General features: G+C 41.0%; 1 protein-coding gene across 1 annotated transcript in view; it reads left to right on the top strand.

Moving 5' to 3' along the window:
- ENO4 (enolase family member 4) overlaps positions 1-16,043 on the top strand; it is a 30,226-nt gene extending 14,183 nt beyond the window's left edge. Inside the window, exons 8-14 of the mRNA XM_008069673.2 lie at positions 2,393-2,449; positions 5,040-5,207; positions 7,716-7,841; positions 9,557-9,752; positions 12,168-12,235; positions 12,756-12,873; positions 14,373-16,043. Of these exons, the coding sequence (XP_008067864.1) occupies positions 2,393-2,449; positions 5,040-5,207; positions 7,716-7,841; positions 9,557-9,752; positions 12,168-12,235; positions 12,756-12,873; positions 14,373-14,542 (903 nt within the window). The 3' untranslated portion in view covers positions 14,543-16,043. The remainder of the gene's footprint in view (positions 1-2,392; positions 2,450-5,039; positions 5,208-7,715; positions 7,842-9,556; positions 9,753-12,167; positions 12,236-12,755; positions 12,874-14,372) is intronic.
- Positions 16,044-17,074: the final 1,031 nt, after the last annotated feature.

Here is a 17,074-nt window from a genome sequence, read left to right as displayed (position 1 = left end):
TGGATTCAAGTGGTTCTCCCAAAATTCATGATCTTTGAAGGCAAATAGATTTTGTTTCAATTTTGGCTCTGCACTTAATAGTCACCATCTTTTTTTTTTTTTGAGTTAGAGTCTCCCTCTGTCGCCCAGGCTGGAATGCAGTGGCACGCTCCTGGCCACCGCAGCCTCAGCCTGCTGGGCTCCGGCGATCCTTCCGCCTCAGCCTTCCAAGGAGCTGGAACTACAGGCACGCGCTATCACACCCAGCTAATTTTTTTGATTTATTGTAGAGATGAGGTCTCGCCAAGTTGCCCAGGTGGGTCTCGAACCCGCGGGCTCAGGCAATTCATTCACCTCGGCCTCCCAAGGCACGGGATTACAGGCTGAGCCACCGAGCCCGGCCAATAGTCACCATCTTTTATACCCTGTCAATGCATTGGTTTCCTCATATGTACAATTAAAAAATGCCTGCCTTGGGAGTAATGTATGGGAAGAACCCTGAATTGCTGGACTCCTGGTAAAATGGTGTCTATTTATAGAATACTAATCCAATACAGGAAGATAGCTAATTCTTCCCAGTGATTACGCTGACAACAGATCATTCCCAACATTACACCAATCATTCTATTAAATCTTAATTTTAAATGCATTTGAGGGGAAAAAAAGCTGAATAAATGGTATGTTTTCTTATATAGGAGCCAACCCAAAGCCTGTCATGGATAACTGTAACTAAAGCTATAGTCTCTAGTTTCAAAAGGGAGATGCTAGAGTGGAACCAGGGTTTACTGCAATTGTTATGCTTTATTTTAGTGATAAAGTGATAATTCCTAATGGCATCACTTGGCTGATGGGATAGATTAGCAATTACTTCGTGCTAGGTTTATTTTAGCATAACTGACTTTCCCTAGGAAATCATGAGTAGACTAATTCTTATTAAAGAAAGCTTGTGTTTGTTTGGGTTTTTAGCCATTTTTACACTCACCTAGACTGAGGACAGCCGTTCTAGACCACACTGCATTTTGTATGATTAAAAAGGCCAGGGATTCTGACTCTACCATTACTGGACAGCTTATTCTATTAAGTCAGAGAGAAAGATGTATGGGTTATTTTTCCCTGGTTATGTGTTTGTTCATTTGTTTATTTATTTAGCTGTTGCTATGTCCCCATGCTAGGTGCACTAGAAGATCAAAACATTGTTTCTGTACTTCGGCAGCTTAAAAAGCTGACTGGGCAGCCATAAAAATACAAGAGAAATTCAATGACAATGCAAGCCAAGAATATTCCTCAATGTTTGCCATTTTGAGTTGGAGCCAGTAATCATGCAGCTCTTCATCCGATCATATCACATCACTTCCCTTTGCCCTTTGGTTCAGGATCACTGTATCTGCATATACTTGTGTGAACCATACCAATACTTAACAGTCAGGCCCCAGTCTGTAGAGCCAGTATGTGTTGAATACTAAAGTGTACCCCTTAAAAATCTAGATCTGTGCTATGGCCAGGCACTGTGGCTCATGCCTGTAATTTCAGCATTTTGGGAGGCAGAGGTGAGAGGCATGTGCCCAGGGGTTTGAGACCAGCCTTGGCAAGACCTCATCTCTACAATAAATCAAAAAAATTAGCTAGCCATGGTGGTGCACCTGTAGTTCCAGCTACTAAGAAGGCTGAGACAGAAGGATCACCTGAGTGATCACAGGTCACAGGTTGAGACTGTGGTAGCTGTGACTGTGCCACTGCACTTCAGCTTGGGCAACATAGTGAGATGCCAACTTAAAAAAAAAAAAAAAGACTAGATCCATGCTATAATATGCATTCAATACCCCATATGTTGTAGAAATGCCTCCTTGGGAATTATCTTTGCTTTTAACCTCAAATGACATTATAGCCACCAGATTCACCAGATGTATTAAACTTTGGTTGTTTCCAATCAAAGTCCAACCATGCTACAGGAGAAAGCGTTTGTACCCTGAGAATAATCAAAACAATATGTTGGGCTTATCAATGCAAATCCCACAGTGGTGTTATTCCTTAAGGACAAGGAGGGGGCTTTGTATCCTCCTGCAAAAAAGTGCCTATACAAAGCAGGAGGTCAGGACATGATATGTGAATATTATTTATATGAATAGAAATGCAAGAATCTATACGTACACTCCATGTATGTGACGGGGGGCAGAGGGGAAGGATGAACTGAAGGGAACATGTGCCTGAATTTGAGAAATAATTTGGAGCCTAAAAGAGTAAGGAGTGGCTGGAATTATCCCTATGTGAGTGTGAGTGTGAGTGAGTATGTGTGAGTGTGAGAAAGTGTGGTCAGGCTCCAGAGAAGTGGACAGGCCAGAGGACCTAGAGCTCTGCTTGTGCCACAGACATGCTGAAAATCCCAAGCGATGTGTTTTTGTGTTCTGTCCCACAGCCATCTCCTCCAAAAGCAGAGACAAAAAAAGGGCTTAATGGAAGCAAAAGAGGTCAAGTAAGTATATGTATTTATCTACCACACTTCTGTATGACACTATTTATATATTCCCTGACCCTTTTTCTCTCCCGTAGTCATTTTGTTCCAAGACCAGGGCTGAGGCAAATGGAAACTCTATGGTGCTATTGCTCTAAGAGCACTAACTCAAGCACCCCAAGAACTGGAATCTCAGTCTGCTCTGCCTTCCAGCAGCAGTTGCCTGGCCAGCTGAAATCTCAGAGGGCTCAGAAACATTATGAATCAAAGGATTACACTGGACCCTGGAGGTGACATGCTTGAGAAGCTGAGTCTCTCAGACAGTTACCTGAGAGGCACATAGGATGTTTTAGATTTTAATTTTTTTTTACTACCAAAGAGAGAAAGAAGAGGCTCAAAATTATGTCCATTCCTTCCATCTGGTCCCCAAAAGGCACAGAAGCACCATTCCTGATGAACCATTGTGGGAACTCAAGAATTTGCTGGAGAATTAGGCAAACAGTCCTCCTTGTGAAAGTTGGTCACGCTGGTTTCAGGGGTCTTGGGAGATCAGCTGAACTTGGTCAATCACTTTGGTGACTTAGTGCTCTGATAGCTACACCTATTATATGCCTAAACTTCTAACAGTGGAACAACCAGTAAGAACCCTGGAGATCATGCAAATGGATGAAGATTTGCATCTACAACATCTGCTCTGTGAACCAGCAACCCTGGCCTTAACCTGATGTCAGGGACTTGAGAATCTGCTGAAGTCAAAAGAAGAGGGGCTAGTAAAAGAAAGATGATTTGGTAAAGATACAAAATTAAGTTTCTCCTAAGGACTGGGATAGAGAAGAGAAATATGTAATATGTACAGCATTAAGTAAAATCCTTGACAGTTGTATATGTTGGAATGAACACAGCACTCTAATATTAAGCCTTGCAAGAGAGATGGGGATGGCAAACAAGTAACCAATTCTCAGTGCTGTTCCCTTCATTCCAGCAAGTTGTTTTATGTGATTTGATAAACAGACCAAGATTAGCTCTTCTTCTGATCAGCTTTACTATTTCTTTTTTCCTGTTAGAAACAGGTTAGATTCTAGAGAGGCAGCTACACTATAATTAGGGGCATATACTCTGGAGCTAAACTTCCTGGATTGAAATCTTTTCCAAGTTACTTAACTCTGCAAATTAGAATCATAATATCTGTTTCATGAGGTTGATGTAAGGAGTATGCATATTTATGTAATGTGCTTAGAACAGTACCTAGCATTTAGTAAGCACCAAATAAGTGATTCATAGTTTAGGAGACTCCATAAAAAAACTCGACTGATAGACAATAATTTCCCCAACCATTCCTTTATTTATTAAATAAGTTTCCTCTTATTGACTAAAAACGTTGGGTGGTTTTTATAATTAACCAGTGCTATTAAGCCAGGCTCGGTGGCTCAGCCTGTAATCCCATGCCTTTGGGAGGCTGAGGTGAGTGAATTGCCTGAGCCCGCGGGTTCGAGACCCGCCTGGGCAGCGAGACCTCATCTCTACAATAAATCAAAAAATCAGCCGGGCGTGGTAGCACATGCCTGTAATTCCGGCTACTTGGAAGGCTGAGGCGGAAGGATCGCCGGAGCCCAGCAGGTCAAGGCTGCGGTGGCCGGGAGCGGCCACTGCACTCCAGTCTGGGTGACAGAGTGAGACTCCAACTCAAAAACAAACAAACAAACAAAACTAGTGCTATTAGCAGTAAAACCAGATTATTTACACCTGGGTTCATTTGCTCTTGCGTTTGGTAAACACACACACATATATACACACATGCACCTGAAGCACTCAGAATCACTGATATTGCTTCAAGTTACAACTGTATAGTAGCAATTTATGGTGAGGGCATATCAAGACCGACTTTGCAATAGTTGCCTTTCCTGGCGGTCATCTGGTTCTCCAAATCTGCTACTAAAATCCATACTCAGTATTGCTTCCTTCAGCGGCCCTTCAATCTTTTTTAAAAATAAAACTTCTCCTGGGCTAGGGATAGTGGCTCCTGCCTATAATCTCAGCTCTTTGGAAGGCTGAAGCAGGAGGATTATGAGGCCAGGAGTTCAAGATCAGTCTGGGCAACATAGCAAGACCTTATCTCTATTAAAGCAAAAATAAAGTAAACCAAAAACATGTACTGACGGCTACATTTTTAAAGTTTTATCAGTTATGTCTGTCTAGAGGAAAACAGAGGAAAGAGCAGGTTTGGAGGATGAGGACTAGTAGAGTTAGAGACAGCTAGGGTGAGCATTAACAGGGAGAACCTGGAAATTTACCAATCTGGTGGTTGTGACTTTGGTTAGCCCCATGGCAATGAACAACAGAGCCAAGAAAGAGAACATAGACACACTAAGAAAGAAAAGTATGCTCCCAGACCAAACTTAGAGACCTCAGGAGTATGAAAATTACTCCCAGATACTGCAGGAGAATCATATGCCCAAAGTCTTGCAAGGAGGAGGGATCTAGAAGTAAGATTAATTGAGAATCAAAGGGCCTGATCTTTGGAGAGGTGTATCTGGTTATAAACTATGCCCATCACAGGAAACTCCAAGAACATTAATGCTCTGTATTGCATTATTTCCTTTTGCTCTTGCAGCAGCAGACCACTGGCAAGATGTCGCATCTTGGCTGTTTAACCATTAACTATGACACCATAGAGCAGCCACTGCTTCTAATACAGGGAATCTGTGCAAACCTGGGATTAGAACTGGGAACAAACCTGCATCTAGCCATCAATTGTGCTGGACATGAGTTGATGGACTATGTAAGTTTCCATTTCAGATCATTCACTTCTTGTTGAAGTTAATGATTTTTAAATTAGAACTCAAAAGAAGAGCTTATCTGACTGTTTTCCAAATAGATCCTTTTTTGGGGGAGGGGTTCTTTGTATCTCTTGTGTTTGGCTGGTCACGATCCTTTTGTTTTTTATTAAAATTGTGTGGGGGATCCAAATACTAATGAAGCTGAGAAAGCCAAATTAGCTAATGACTCCAGAATAACATAACCATATAATTTTTAAAAAAATAATAACAAAATGTCATACTTATAGGTAGAAATTCTATAATAAAAATGAAAATGAGTTACATTGCAACCATAAAAGTTATTGAAAAATAATTTAACAAACTGGCATGATAATCATTTGGCTGGTAAATGCTAAATTTGTCAAGCTTGAAAGTGGGTCAATTGTACCTATGACTTGATAGGCCCTTCTAGACATGTGGTTCTTAGAACTTATGCTGAACTCACTTTTGAAATATAAAACTATCAGCTGGGCTCGGTGGCTCAGCCTGTAATCCTGCGCCTTTGGGAGGCTGAGGTGAGTGGACTGCCTGAGCCCGCGGGTTCGAGACCCGCCTGGGCAGGCGAGACCTCATCTCTATAATAAATCAAAAAATGAGCCAGGCGTGGTAGCACGCCTGTAATTCCAGCTACTCGGAAGGCTGAGGCGGAAGGAGGTCGAGGCTGCGGTGGCTGGGAGCGGCCACTGCACTCCAGTCTGGGCGACAGAGTGAGACTTCAACTCAAAAAGAAATATAAAAATATCTCCATGGTATTGAAGTTTATGAAGAATATGTTTTTGTTTTTGCTTTTTTCCCAACTAAACACTTCACAGTGTTATCAGCAGCCTGGGTTCGCAGTTCAGAGCCTCAGTAATGAAATTTCACCTGGGTTGCCACCCACCTGAAGAGAGGTATTTTACAAAGAGGATGGAAAACAGATTCATTAAAAAATGTCCTAGTTCTCACTTTCTCAGGAAAATACAACAAAAATTTACCTTTAAACTTGGGAAAGTGGTATGTTAGGAAAGCTATTAGAAGTTTTCTCTATTATATGCATACACATCCTTCCCATTTTCCCATTCAACACACAATTGCTGAGCCTAAGTTTTATAAAATGCCCAGAATACTGATATAGATTTACAGTGACTTGGTAATTAGTGTTAAATTCAGAGAACATGATGAAGTAGGATTCTGCTTTAACTGTAATTCTAATTTTAACTACAATAGAAATTCTGAACAATATATAAGAACCCTAAATTTCAGTTGACTTCTAAAAGTTCTCTTACTTTTCTAAAGAAACTAAGCACATAAAGGAATGTTTAAAGTAATTTCCTATTCCTCACTAATGATTGCTTCCTAGGCATACCATTAAGAAAAATAATTGCATGTTTTCATCAGCAGTGTATACAGGAACTATGAATATACTGACTGCTAGTGCTAACTAGAATGGGTATTTATTGCTTACATTCAGTAAAATGTATTAACTTGATATCAGATAATTTTACAATAATGTTCAAAGTCATTAGCATTTCCTCACTGACAAGATAGGATTTTTAAGCTTTCCATTAAACATGCATAGAAGCTAAAAGTTCTTGCTGCTGTTTAACGTGAAAAAGTACAAACTCCCTTCAATTACAGACTTCTTAGGAGCTGCTTAATTCCCATGGAATCCATTCCATTATCATCAGCAGCAGGAAGGCATTAGCAAACCAAACAGGCTCTGTTCCGTTCCACCTCCCTCCCAGTACCTAAATATCCCAGGTGTCATCCCTGATCCCAGGTGCCATCCGTGAACAGACTTGAAAGTAAGGGTGCTTTGCTTTGCAGAAAGACTACACTAGATCCTGTAGCCCTGTTTACTTCTCTATTTAATGATCCAGGGTTTTTTTAAGACTTCAAATGAATGGGGTTGCGTTAGAATTCTACTTTCAGTATAGTATTGCCACTACTACCTGAAGTTACATGCTATCCAAGAAACAAATGCCTCGCAGAAGTCACTTTCTACTTCATACTGGTTGCTAGTATCTCAAAAGTCTAGCTCTGCTTTCAAATTTTAGAATATTTACATCAAAGGAAACAAGGTATTTGTTCATTGTGATTGGAAACATGGTGGATCTAGTGAGTGGGCAGGTTTGTGTTGCTATTCTGTTTGTTGTGTTATGAACTTATGTTATTGTCCATATACCCAGGCAGCTAGGTATCTGGTATCATGTTATAAACCTAAATAACATGTTATTCCCTTCCTACTCTGTGTTTTGTGCAGAAGGCTTAATCTGAACTCTGTGGGAAGAGCCCTATGGAGTATTAAGAACGGTGACTTGATTTCCCCAGGTTAATATTTAACAGATATTTAAAGTAGAATGCATAGATTTCTCAGATTTTCAGGCTGGCCTGAAAAGAATCTGTTACAATCTCATATAAAATTAATGCAAAGGAATTTACATTTGATGAATTCATTGTTTATCCTTTATTATTTTCCTCACATATATCAGACTAAAGGAAAGTATGAAGTAATGATGGGTACATACAAAAATGCAGCTGAGATGGTTGATCTGTATGTGGATCTGATCAACAAGTACCCTTCAATTATTGCCTTAATTGATCCTTTCAGGAAAGAGGTAAGCAGAACTCACCTTTTATAACATATGTTTTATATAGCATAAGATAGGCAGGACTCACATTTTATATAATAAAACAGAATAAAAGCTCATTCTTTTGGATCTCTGTCATTTGAAATGTGTTGTAATTTAGGCTGGGCTGAGTTACTTTGATTTCAGCATTTATGAGAAAAGGCACTTACTAAGCAAATGAATAGCAGAAACACAATTACCTGGGAGTGTGCCTGTCTAGGGAGTGAAACAAGCTATTTGCAAGCCCTTCAGGAGTACCTGTATATTTACAAGCAAACAAACTGATGGAAGCTGCCCCTGCTGTGCTAGCTGGAGCTTCAATAGGTTAATCATATATTATTTTCATGTGCTCGGGGAAACAGAACTTCTACAAGGTCTAATATTTTTTAACCTAAATCCAGTTACTACATAAATAAAATGTAACAAAGCAGTATTTTTTAAAGGTTTGAGATATTGTGGTTTTGTGGTCTGTTCAGACTAATGCACTTGACAAGGGTTTACATGCCCCAGACCATCTCTCCTCCTAACCTACTTAAATTTCAAATTTTAAATTCTTGATTTTATGAATTTGAGAACCATCAGATAGACTGAGCAGATATACTGAACAGCAGTCCTCTTTGAAATAGCTCAACTATTTAGATTTGGAGACAATATGAATGCTGAATCTCATTGGAGTCCCAGGGTCTACCAGTCCCATCCTCCCTTTCACAGACTATGCTCACAAGCAGCTCTTGTGGAAGGCACTGACTGAGCTTAGCTATTTAAACTTGCCAGACCAGTCTTGGGCTGATTGTCCTGAAGCTGACTACAGTTTTTTTTGTGTGTTGTTGTTGTTGTTGTTTTGAGTTGGAGTCTCACTCCATTGCCCAGGATGGAGTGCTATGGCACACTCAAAGCCATCCCAGCGTCTACCTGCTGGGCTCCAGTGATCCTTCTGCCTCAGTCTTACAAGTAGCTGGGAACAAGCTACCACGCCCAACTGATTTTTGATTTATTGTAGAAACAAGGTCTCATCAAGTTGCCTGGGCTGGTCTCAAACCCACAGGCTCAGGCAATCCACTCTCCTCGGCCTCTCAAAGTGCTGGAATTACAGGCTGAGCCACTGAGCCTGGCCAACAGCTTTTGCAATGTGACAGGATGTGTGGTCTGTTCTACTGGGATAAGATGACATCTGTTATAATGGTTGGGATCACCTTGTGTGCATGTTAAACATGGCATACACATGGAGTATAATATCCAAGTAAGCATTTCATTTTATATAGTGGACTCATTAATAAAAATAAGGGTGTTAAGAAAAACCCTTAAGAAAAAGCCTTGCAGGCTCTTTTTTCCAGTTTTCTGTTTATCAGAAGTAACAGGAAAATCTATTCAGCCAGTCTTTAGCAGAATTATGGATAATACAGCAGATGGGAATAGCCTGGGTTTTAAGAACTCTACAATCAATGTGGGAAATAGCATTTAGTGTTTTAATGTTTTATCCATAAAACCTTTAAACACAAATTTAATAACTTTTAGTTTCCATTCCATGAAGCTTATTAATCTATGTGGCTGTGTATAGGGATTATTAGGCATAGAAGTTAAAAAAAAAAAACTGTTTTGTGTATCTCAGGAAAAGCATATGACTTTGATGATGTTATATTATCCCTGTTGTTTTGTTATTATGTTCATACATTAAAATGATCAATTCTTAAATATTCATCCAGGACTCTGAACAGTGGGACAACATCTATAATGCACTTGGCTCCAGGTGTTACATAATTGCAGGAACAGCATCCAAAAGCATTGCTAAACTTCTAGAGCATGGAAGCATCAGCATCCCCAGAGCCAGTGGGCTGATCATAAAACATACCAATCAAACCACAATGTCTGACTTGGTGGAAATAACCAATCTGACTGACAGTGAGTAAAAGTATAGATCTGAAAGACTCATAATGACTTGGTTATACAAGAAGCCAAAAATACACAGTATATCAAAGTTAATTAAAAAGCATGGAAGAAATCTTGGAAGGAAGAAAAGTGCTAAAAACAAAATGCAGCTTGCTGACTCGCTTTACAATATTCCACTAACAGCCTGAGTCCACAAGGCTGTCCTCTTTACTGAGGGCTACCACAGGGGTATGACCAAGGCCACTGCCTTGTCAGATTCACAGTGAAGAGGATCTTTCTGCCCCTGATGGGCTGATTTCTCCTGAAAGGGCATATTTATCAATTTGCTTTAAACTCTGAGCTTGAGCTATAGAAAAACTAAGAGAAATCTAGAAGGACACCCCAACCCTAACTGCTAAAGAACAGGTCTCAAACCCTTAACCATGGATTGTAGAACATCTGGGTACCCATCTGCCCTAGCCAGGTCTCCAGACACAATGCAGTGTTCAAGCTGAGAAAAACAGCTTGCCATTCGCAGAGGCAAGATGTCCAGGGTCAAGGAACCCCAGACACAGAATATGTTTAGCCTGTATCACACTGCTGCAGCATGGGAAATTCTCTCCTAGTACTATCGCTTTATGCTCTAGATTTGCCTCCCCAACATCTTAAGAATGAGAGCCATACCTCTTTCTTCCACATAAGCACAGCTCAAGTAAGGATGCAATACTTACTTGATTGAAAATAAACTTAGCCACTTGTTAATATACCCAGACACTAGTGGACAATTTTAATTTGTACTGACTTGGGGAAGTCTAAGAGGGATCAAAATTTGGAATTAGATCACCTGCTGCAGGGAGTAGGTCTACTTCAGCAGTTGAGAAAACAGGCAAGGAGAAGATCCAATCAGAAGCAGGAGGCAGTTTTCTGTCAGTACAGAAACTTGAGGCAGGGGTTGGCTCACTACTTATTAACAGGCAGTACTAGAAAACTGCTGAGCAGGTTGGCAAGGCAGTAGAGCATCAGGGAAGCCCCTGGAAGCAGGGCCTTAGCCAGCAAGGTGGGGTACAGGAGCAAGATCCCAGCATTGGAGATCAGGGGGATGAAAAGCCAGGCTCCGATGCTGTTATGTGTGGGATACCAGAGAGTGGGTTTAGGTAGTACCAAGCAGTCAGGCATTTTAGAATTGGACTTAATCTTTACAGCAACGGTATGAAGTAGACACCATCATTTCCATTTTACTGATGAAAAACAAGCTCGGTGAGATTGGGCAGCTTTCCCACTGTACGACAGCAACCCCATTTTCCTAGTTTTAAGTCCTCAGTTTTCAAACTCTTTTTTTTCTTTGAGTTGGAATCTCGCTATGTCACCCAGACTGGAGTGCAGTGGCCGCTCCCGGCCACCGCAGGCTCGACTTGCTGGGCTCCGGTGATCCTTCAGCCTCAGCCTTCCAAGTAGCTGGAACCACAGGCACGCGCTACCACACCCGGCTAATTTTTTTTTTATTTATTGTAGAGATGAAGTCTCGCCAAGTTGCCCAGGCGGGTCTCGAACCCGCGGGCTCAGGCAGTCCACTCACCTCAGCCTCCCAAAGGCGCAGGATTACAGGCGTCTTGTACACCTATGCACAGTACCTGAAACATAGAAATACCATGAATAAGTCTCAGACCTGAAGCAGGACTCAGAGCCAGACTGGAGGCAGGGGCCTGGGTTGCCGCCAGAGAATGGAAGGAAATGCCCAGGTAGGGCTGGCTGTAGGTGGTAGGTGGCAGACCGGGAGGCCTCTCTTCTGGGGCCTACCACTCAGCAGTCATTCCGTCCTCCACTTTAAAGTGCTGCTGCAGCTCCTGCCTCAAATGCTAGTAGCACTGGCACTCGAGGAAGCTCTGGCTGGCACTCTTCATAGACTGGCAAATTTCAAAGGGTTCTGAGACCCTCAAATGACTGGCTAAATACTACCAACAGTGCTCTAATAAACATTCAGAATGATAGAGTCCTTTGAATAAAATTCTACATGAGGTGAGAAAGCCATTATGTAGGCCTAGCAACTCCACCTATGTTGCTCTTGCATATTTCATCGACTCAAAGATGCACATTTTTCTACATTGAGCAGTAACAAAATTGAATCGTGGCTTAGAGATGTGTCGATCTAAGTTGAGCACCACTCCCCCTCATTTTAGTGGTAATGATGGTACATCTTACAAATAATGCACCTTAAAATTGATGAAATATGGCATTCACTTAGTATTTACGGCATCTAAACTACTGGAAAAAGGGGCAAACAGATAACACGAGGGAAATAAAAATGTAAACGTTAGAATTCTTAGGTCGTTGAATAATTGTTTGACTCTTCACAGTAAAGTTTTAAATCTGACAATTTTTTATTTTGATCCCAGAGGCTCACAAATTTGTTTCTACACCATATAAAACTGAAGGGAATTCCTCTTATAGGTAAGAAGTACATCACTGTCTTAGGAAGTACAGAAGGAGAGTCGTCTGATGACAGCCTTGTCGATTTGGTAAGTGCTGATCGCTGGTCAATTGCAGAATTGCCAAAACACTGCTTTTATCAAGAATTGGTATTTCAGAGAAATGCAGTCTTAGGTGGAGAAAGTCATGTAACCTTTTATGAAATAGACTTGCTTTCTCCCAGACAGCTACCTTTTGCAAAGAGCTAATCTTTGAACTTTTAAAGAGAAGAAAAATTGAAATCCAGGGAAAATGAAGAGCACACTTAAATGACTGGGGTGTGCACTTGCAATCTTCCTTCCTAAAATGAAGTGAGAAAGGCCAGAATGTTCTTAGATAAAATCAGCATGCTTACATGACTAGTAAAGCGCCTGATGTATGATAGTCACAGTTTGCCTTTCAGCACTCTCAGCTTGTGAGGTGGCCACCATACTTATGTAAAGATACAAACTAAGTTATGAGAGAAAAACACAAATAGCACACCGTGACTTTCCTTTCACCTTAAAGAATTATTTGTAGTTTAGCAAGACATGACTTCGCCATTCAAAACAAGTTGTTTTTCCCCCTCAGGCCGTTGGGCTTGGTGTCCGGTTTATCAAGTTGGGGGGTCTTTCTCGTGGTGAACGGGTGACTAAATACAACCGTCTTCTTACTATAGAGGAAGAACTTGTCCAGAATGGAACACAGGGTATGCACTGCTTTTCTTGCTTTGTTTTCACTTAGCCATGAATAAGCGAACAAAGATTGGAAGGGGGGAATAGAAGTCCCTCGGCAGGAGGGCAGGGGAATCCAAAGACCATAAATAAGTGCTGACAAAACTAGGATGGCACTTGCCACAATGTACATTGTTGTCTTAATGGATTATCTATTTACCTGAATGTTTAAAACTCTCACCCTTTTTCTTGCTGAATAGGCTGTGCGATGCTTTTCAATAGAATTAATTGATTGGAATCTCCAAGCCTACCTTTTGTTATGGTCCAAATTATACTTAAGGTTTCTCTGCACAGCCCATGAAAGTTAAAGGCAGATGTTTTCCTGGTGATTTTTAGAAACAACTCATTTTACTTAAAACAAGTGCCAGCATTTTAATTTTAATGCTGTGCCTTGGAAAGACTAAAGTTTTAAGAGAAACGAACCAATCAATTATGAAATCAAACTTTTGTAAATTGCGCAATGTTAGAAGCACCTTGTGTATTGGGTAACCAGAAACATGCCAAATATGCATTTTATTTGTATTACCGATTGTGATGGTCAAAAGGAGGTACATAGCATGCCGAGAAATTTAAAGAGCCCGGTAGAAACTGTGATTATAAACTTATCATGTTAACATAGTGTTCTTGAAACGTATACTAAGTGTCATAGAAAATAAAGATTACTGGGAGACTGTGAGTCCTAAAAGTGCAGTCAAAAGTTACTTTGTATTGTTTAATGTATAACAGAATGGCTAGTTTTTAAAAATAGGTAAAATTATATTGTTCCACATATTGTCTGGTTATTTTTTCATGTCATATTGACTTGTGGAGGCCTTAGATTCCTTAAATGACCAATCACAGTTCCACCTAGACTTTATCACAAGGGAAACAGCTGCCTCAGGGCATGAAAAAAGACTCTAGAGACCAGAGGCCCAGCCCCTCTCTGGTGATGGTGCAGCCTCTCTGTATTCTGGAATGGATTGAAGGATTAATGAGAATTTCTCTGACATTGGCAGTCATGAATCTGGAAAATCTTTAAAAACACAAACTTAAAAATGGGAAAATCTCTCCTTTCTCACTTTTGAGTAGAAAATCTTGGCAAAAATTCAGTCATTAAAATACCGTGGGTACTTACACAGGCCTGGCTGGAATAATTACTTGGCAATGGTCTTCATTCACGTACAGTACTGACCTTTTCTCTAGTTCATCTTCTTCCTCTTATCCTTTTCTGCTAAGCCTCTGCCTAAAGTCCACTGTACATCATCAGATGTTCCAGAATGGTGACTTACGAGTATAATGCAAATTGAACAGAACAATTGCACTGCACAGCTGACGTAAAACCAAAGACAGGCCCAGTGTTAAATGGCTTTGAAATCCTTTCTGCTGGTAATGTGATATTTCTGGACAGTTCTCAAGATAATCTTCAAATCATGTAGTGAAAAAAAACAATAGCACCACTGGAATAGACAGTAAACTTTATTATTTTTTTTAATAGGTTTCAATGAGGAACACACTTTTTTTTGCTTTAATAAAGAAGCTGAAAATGCTGCTGAGGCACTTGACGCTGCTGCTGCTGTGGCTGGTGAACTGCTCAAGCCCCTGGAGCCCACCTCCCCCACACAAATCGTGGAGGACTCAGCCAAAACAGGAACATCTTCTAGATAGGGCTATATATGCTCCCATTTACAGCCATACTATCAGTATTATTAGACTGCTAGGTTTTAGGTACGTCTCCATATTGGGTTTGCTCTTAAATGTCACTAACTCATGCTCTTTTTCTTTTAATTTCACTGTTTGGTAAATTACATATATGGTGTTTCTGCCTGAAATTATATATGTGAACTTTGTTTTACAGCTATCACATTTCCGTGAAGATTTCGTTTGTATAACTCTACTGCCCATTTTTCAGGGTCATTATCCAGTAAGAGGCCAAATATTTTTGTTGCCAAACTCTGTCAAACACCTCATCCTTAATAAATCAGAATATCTCTAAAAACAAAACCTCATGGCACTAGAAGCTCTCTGTGCCAGAAACAGGTACACATCTTCCATGTTTACTTTACACATCTGTGCTGGAAAGCATAGACACATTTTTGTAGCAACCTTATGCAGAAATATGAGAGCATCACTGTTTTTTGTAACAGCCAAACAGCTTCATCTTACTTTTCTGCCCTTAATTATTTTTTCCTGATTTCCTTCTTTTTAAAAATTTGTTTTTCTTGTATGATTTTTTTTTTATCTTTGTGAGTCTCCTTAGATCCTTTTTGAAATAAGGATATAAATGAATAAGCACATCAGTGAATAAATAAATATTCTCAAGGTTACGAAATGCCCAGTTATATACTACAGCATTTAAAAAGCAACCAGGTGATTAAAAAGGATGTGACATATATGTTTACTGAATTGCCTCTTTTGTAAGAGATGTACCAGAAATGAACAGATTCAAGCACATGCATACAGATATAATAATGTCCGACAGTTTTAGATGATTTAGAGTCTCCATTCAAAGGGTTACCATTTACTTTTTCTAAATATTATACAAATTGCTACGTACTGGTCTGCAGGAGAGTTAGCTAAGTTTAGACTTCTAATAAATTCTATAAATTGTTACTAAGCACACTGAGGACCTCTCCTTTTGAAGAACACTAGCAAGGGAACTTAATGTCCTCATGGTAGAGCAAGCTTCTTCCTTTCAAAGCTACGATTGGAAGTTGGCTCAGTGGCAGGCCCTCTCAGAGAATGGATGGAAGGCTTGGCCGGCAGTACTCTAAGTTGGGAGAACTGTGTCACTGTTTGTGGTTGCTACTGCTTTCCTGATGCTTAGCAACAAACAATGGGTAGGAGAAACTGGAAAGAAAATTTATTTTAAAGGCAAGATGAACATGACTGGATGTTCATGTAGGCTTTGCAAATATCCTCAGGAGCACATGCATGCATGTGCGCGCGCGCGCGCACACACACACACACACGAATTATATGAGAGTATGCCCTGGAACTGTGATATAAATTATTATTAAATTACTGAAACCACAGGAAAAATGTGAAACTAATAACAAAAAAACTAAATTAAATGAATCCTAAGAGGTGATTTATTACCTTAACCAGATCAGCACTTAAATTTCAACAAAGAGCAGAGTGTACACACCTATCCTCACTTAAAAGCTGGGCTCGAGAGAAGAGGCAAGATGGCGACGGGGCAACCCGGTCTTTGAAGCCTTCTGTAAAGGAGATCTGCAGTGGGTCTCTGACTCTCGCCCCGGGGAGCTGTGGACCCCAACATTGCAGCCTGCTCTTCATACGGAGCTCGGCCGTTCCCACCGCTGGGACATCGCAACGGACTGGACAGTCACTGCAGCGCAAACGGTGCCGCTGCCGCAGCCCCTCCCGCCGCCGCCGCTGCCTCTGTGACAGCCGTAGCACAGCACACCACCCAGGCCAAGGCGATCCACATCAAACCCCTTTAGGGAAGATCTGCTGGGATCGCTGCCACCTCCTGCGACCGAGACTGTCCTGCCCGCCTGCCATAAGGCTCCTGTTGCCTGCTCTGAGGCAGGCAGCCATCTTGTTCCTGTCCGGCCCCACCCCCTCTGGGGCGAGCAGCTGAGATAGCACCACCTGCTGGCAATTCAAGGCAACAACACCGAAACGGGAGAAACAAGCTTGATAAAGACATAGACCAGAGTGCTGAATGGAGGGTAATCTGAACTGTCCTTCACAGCAGATCAGGGGCAACTGACCCTAACTGCAAACTACTTTACCAGCTTGAAGAGAAAACTAGAAATCAGAACTGAAAGGGCACTGAACTTAAACGAAATGTCTCAGAGTATGCTTCATTGATTCTGTTAGTTTAATGACTTAATTCTATTCCTACTGTATTGTTCCCTTTTTTCTTTATTCCTTTTCCTTTTCTTCTCTTTTCTTCTCTCTGTAAACCATATCTTTGTATAGAGGAACAGCACACTAACAAGGTGGTTGGTTAGCTTGTATGTTAACATCACTATATGATTTTTTTTTTTTTTTTAGTTGGAGTCTCACTCTGTAGCCCAGACTGGAGTGCAGTGGCCGCTCCCGGCCACCGCAGCCTTGCCTGCTGGGCTCCGGAGATCCTTCCGCCTCAGCCTTCCGAGTAGCTGGAATTACAGGCGCGCGCTACCACACCCGGATAATTTTTTGATTTTATTGTAGAGATGAGGTCTC

This window comes from Carlito syrichta, unplaced genomic scaffold, assembly GCF_000164805.1.
Source record: "Carlito syrichta isolate Samal-C Ts95f unplaced genomic scaffold, Tarsius_syrichta-2.0.1 Scaffold312174, whole genome shotgun sequence".
Lineage (NCBI taxonomy): Eukaryota > Metazoa > Chordata > Mammalia > Primates > Tarsiidae > Carlito > Carlito syrichta.
Note: the sequence above shows the minus strand (reverse complement) of the source record. Positions and strands in the feature narration are given on the sequence as shown.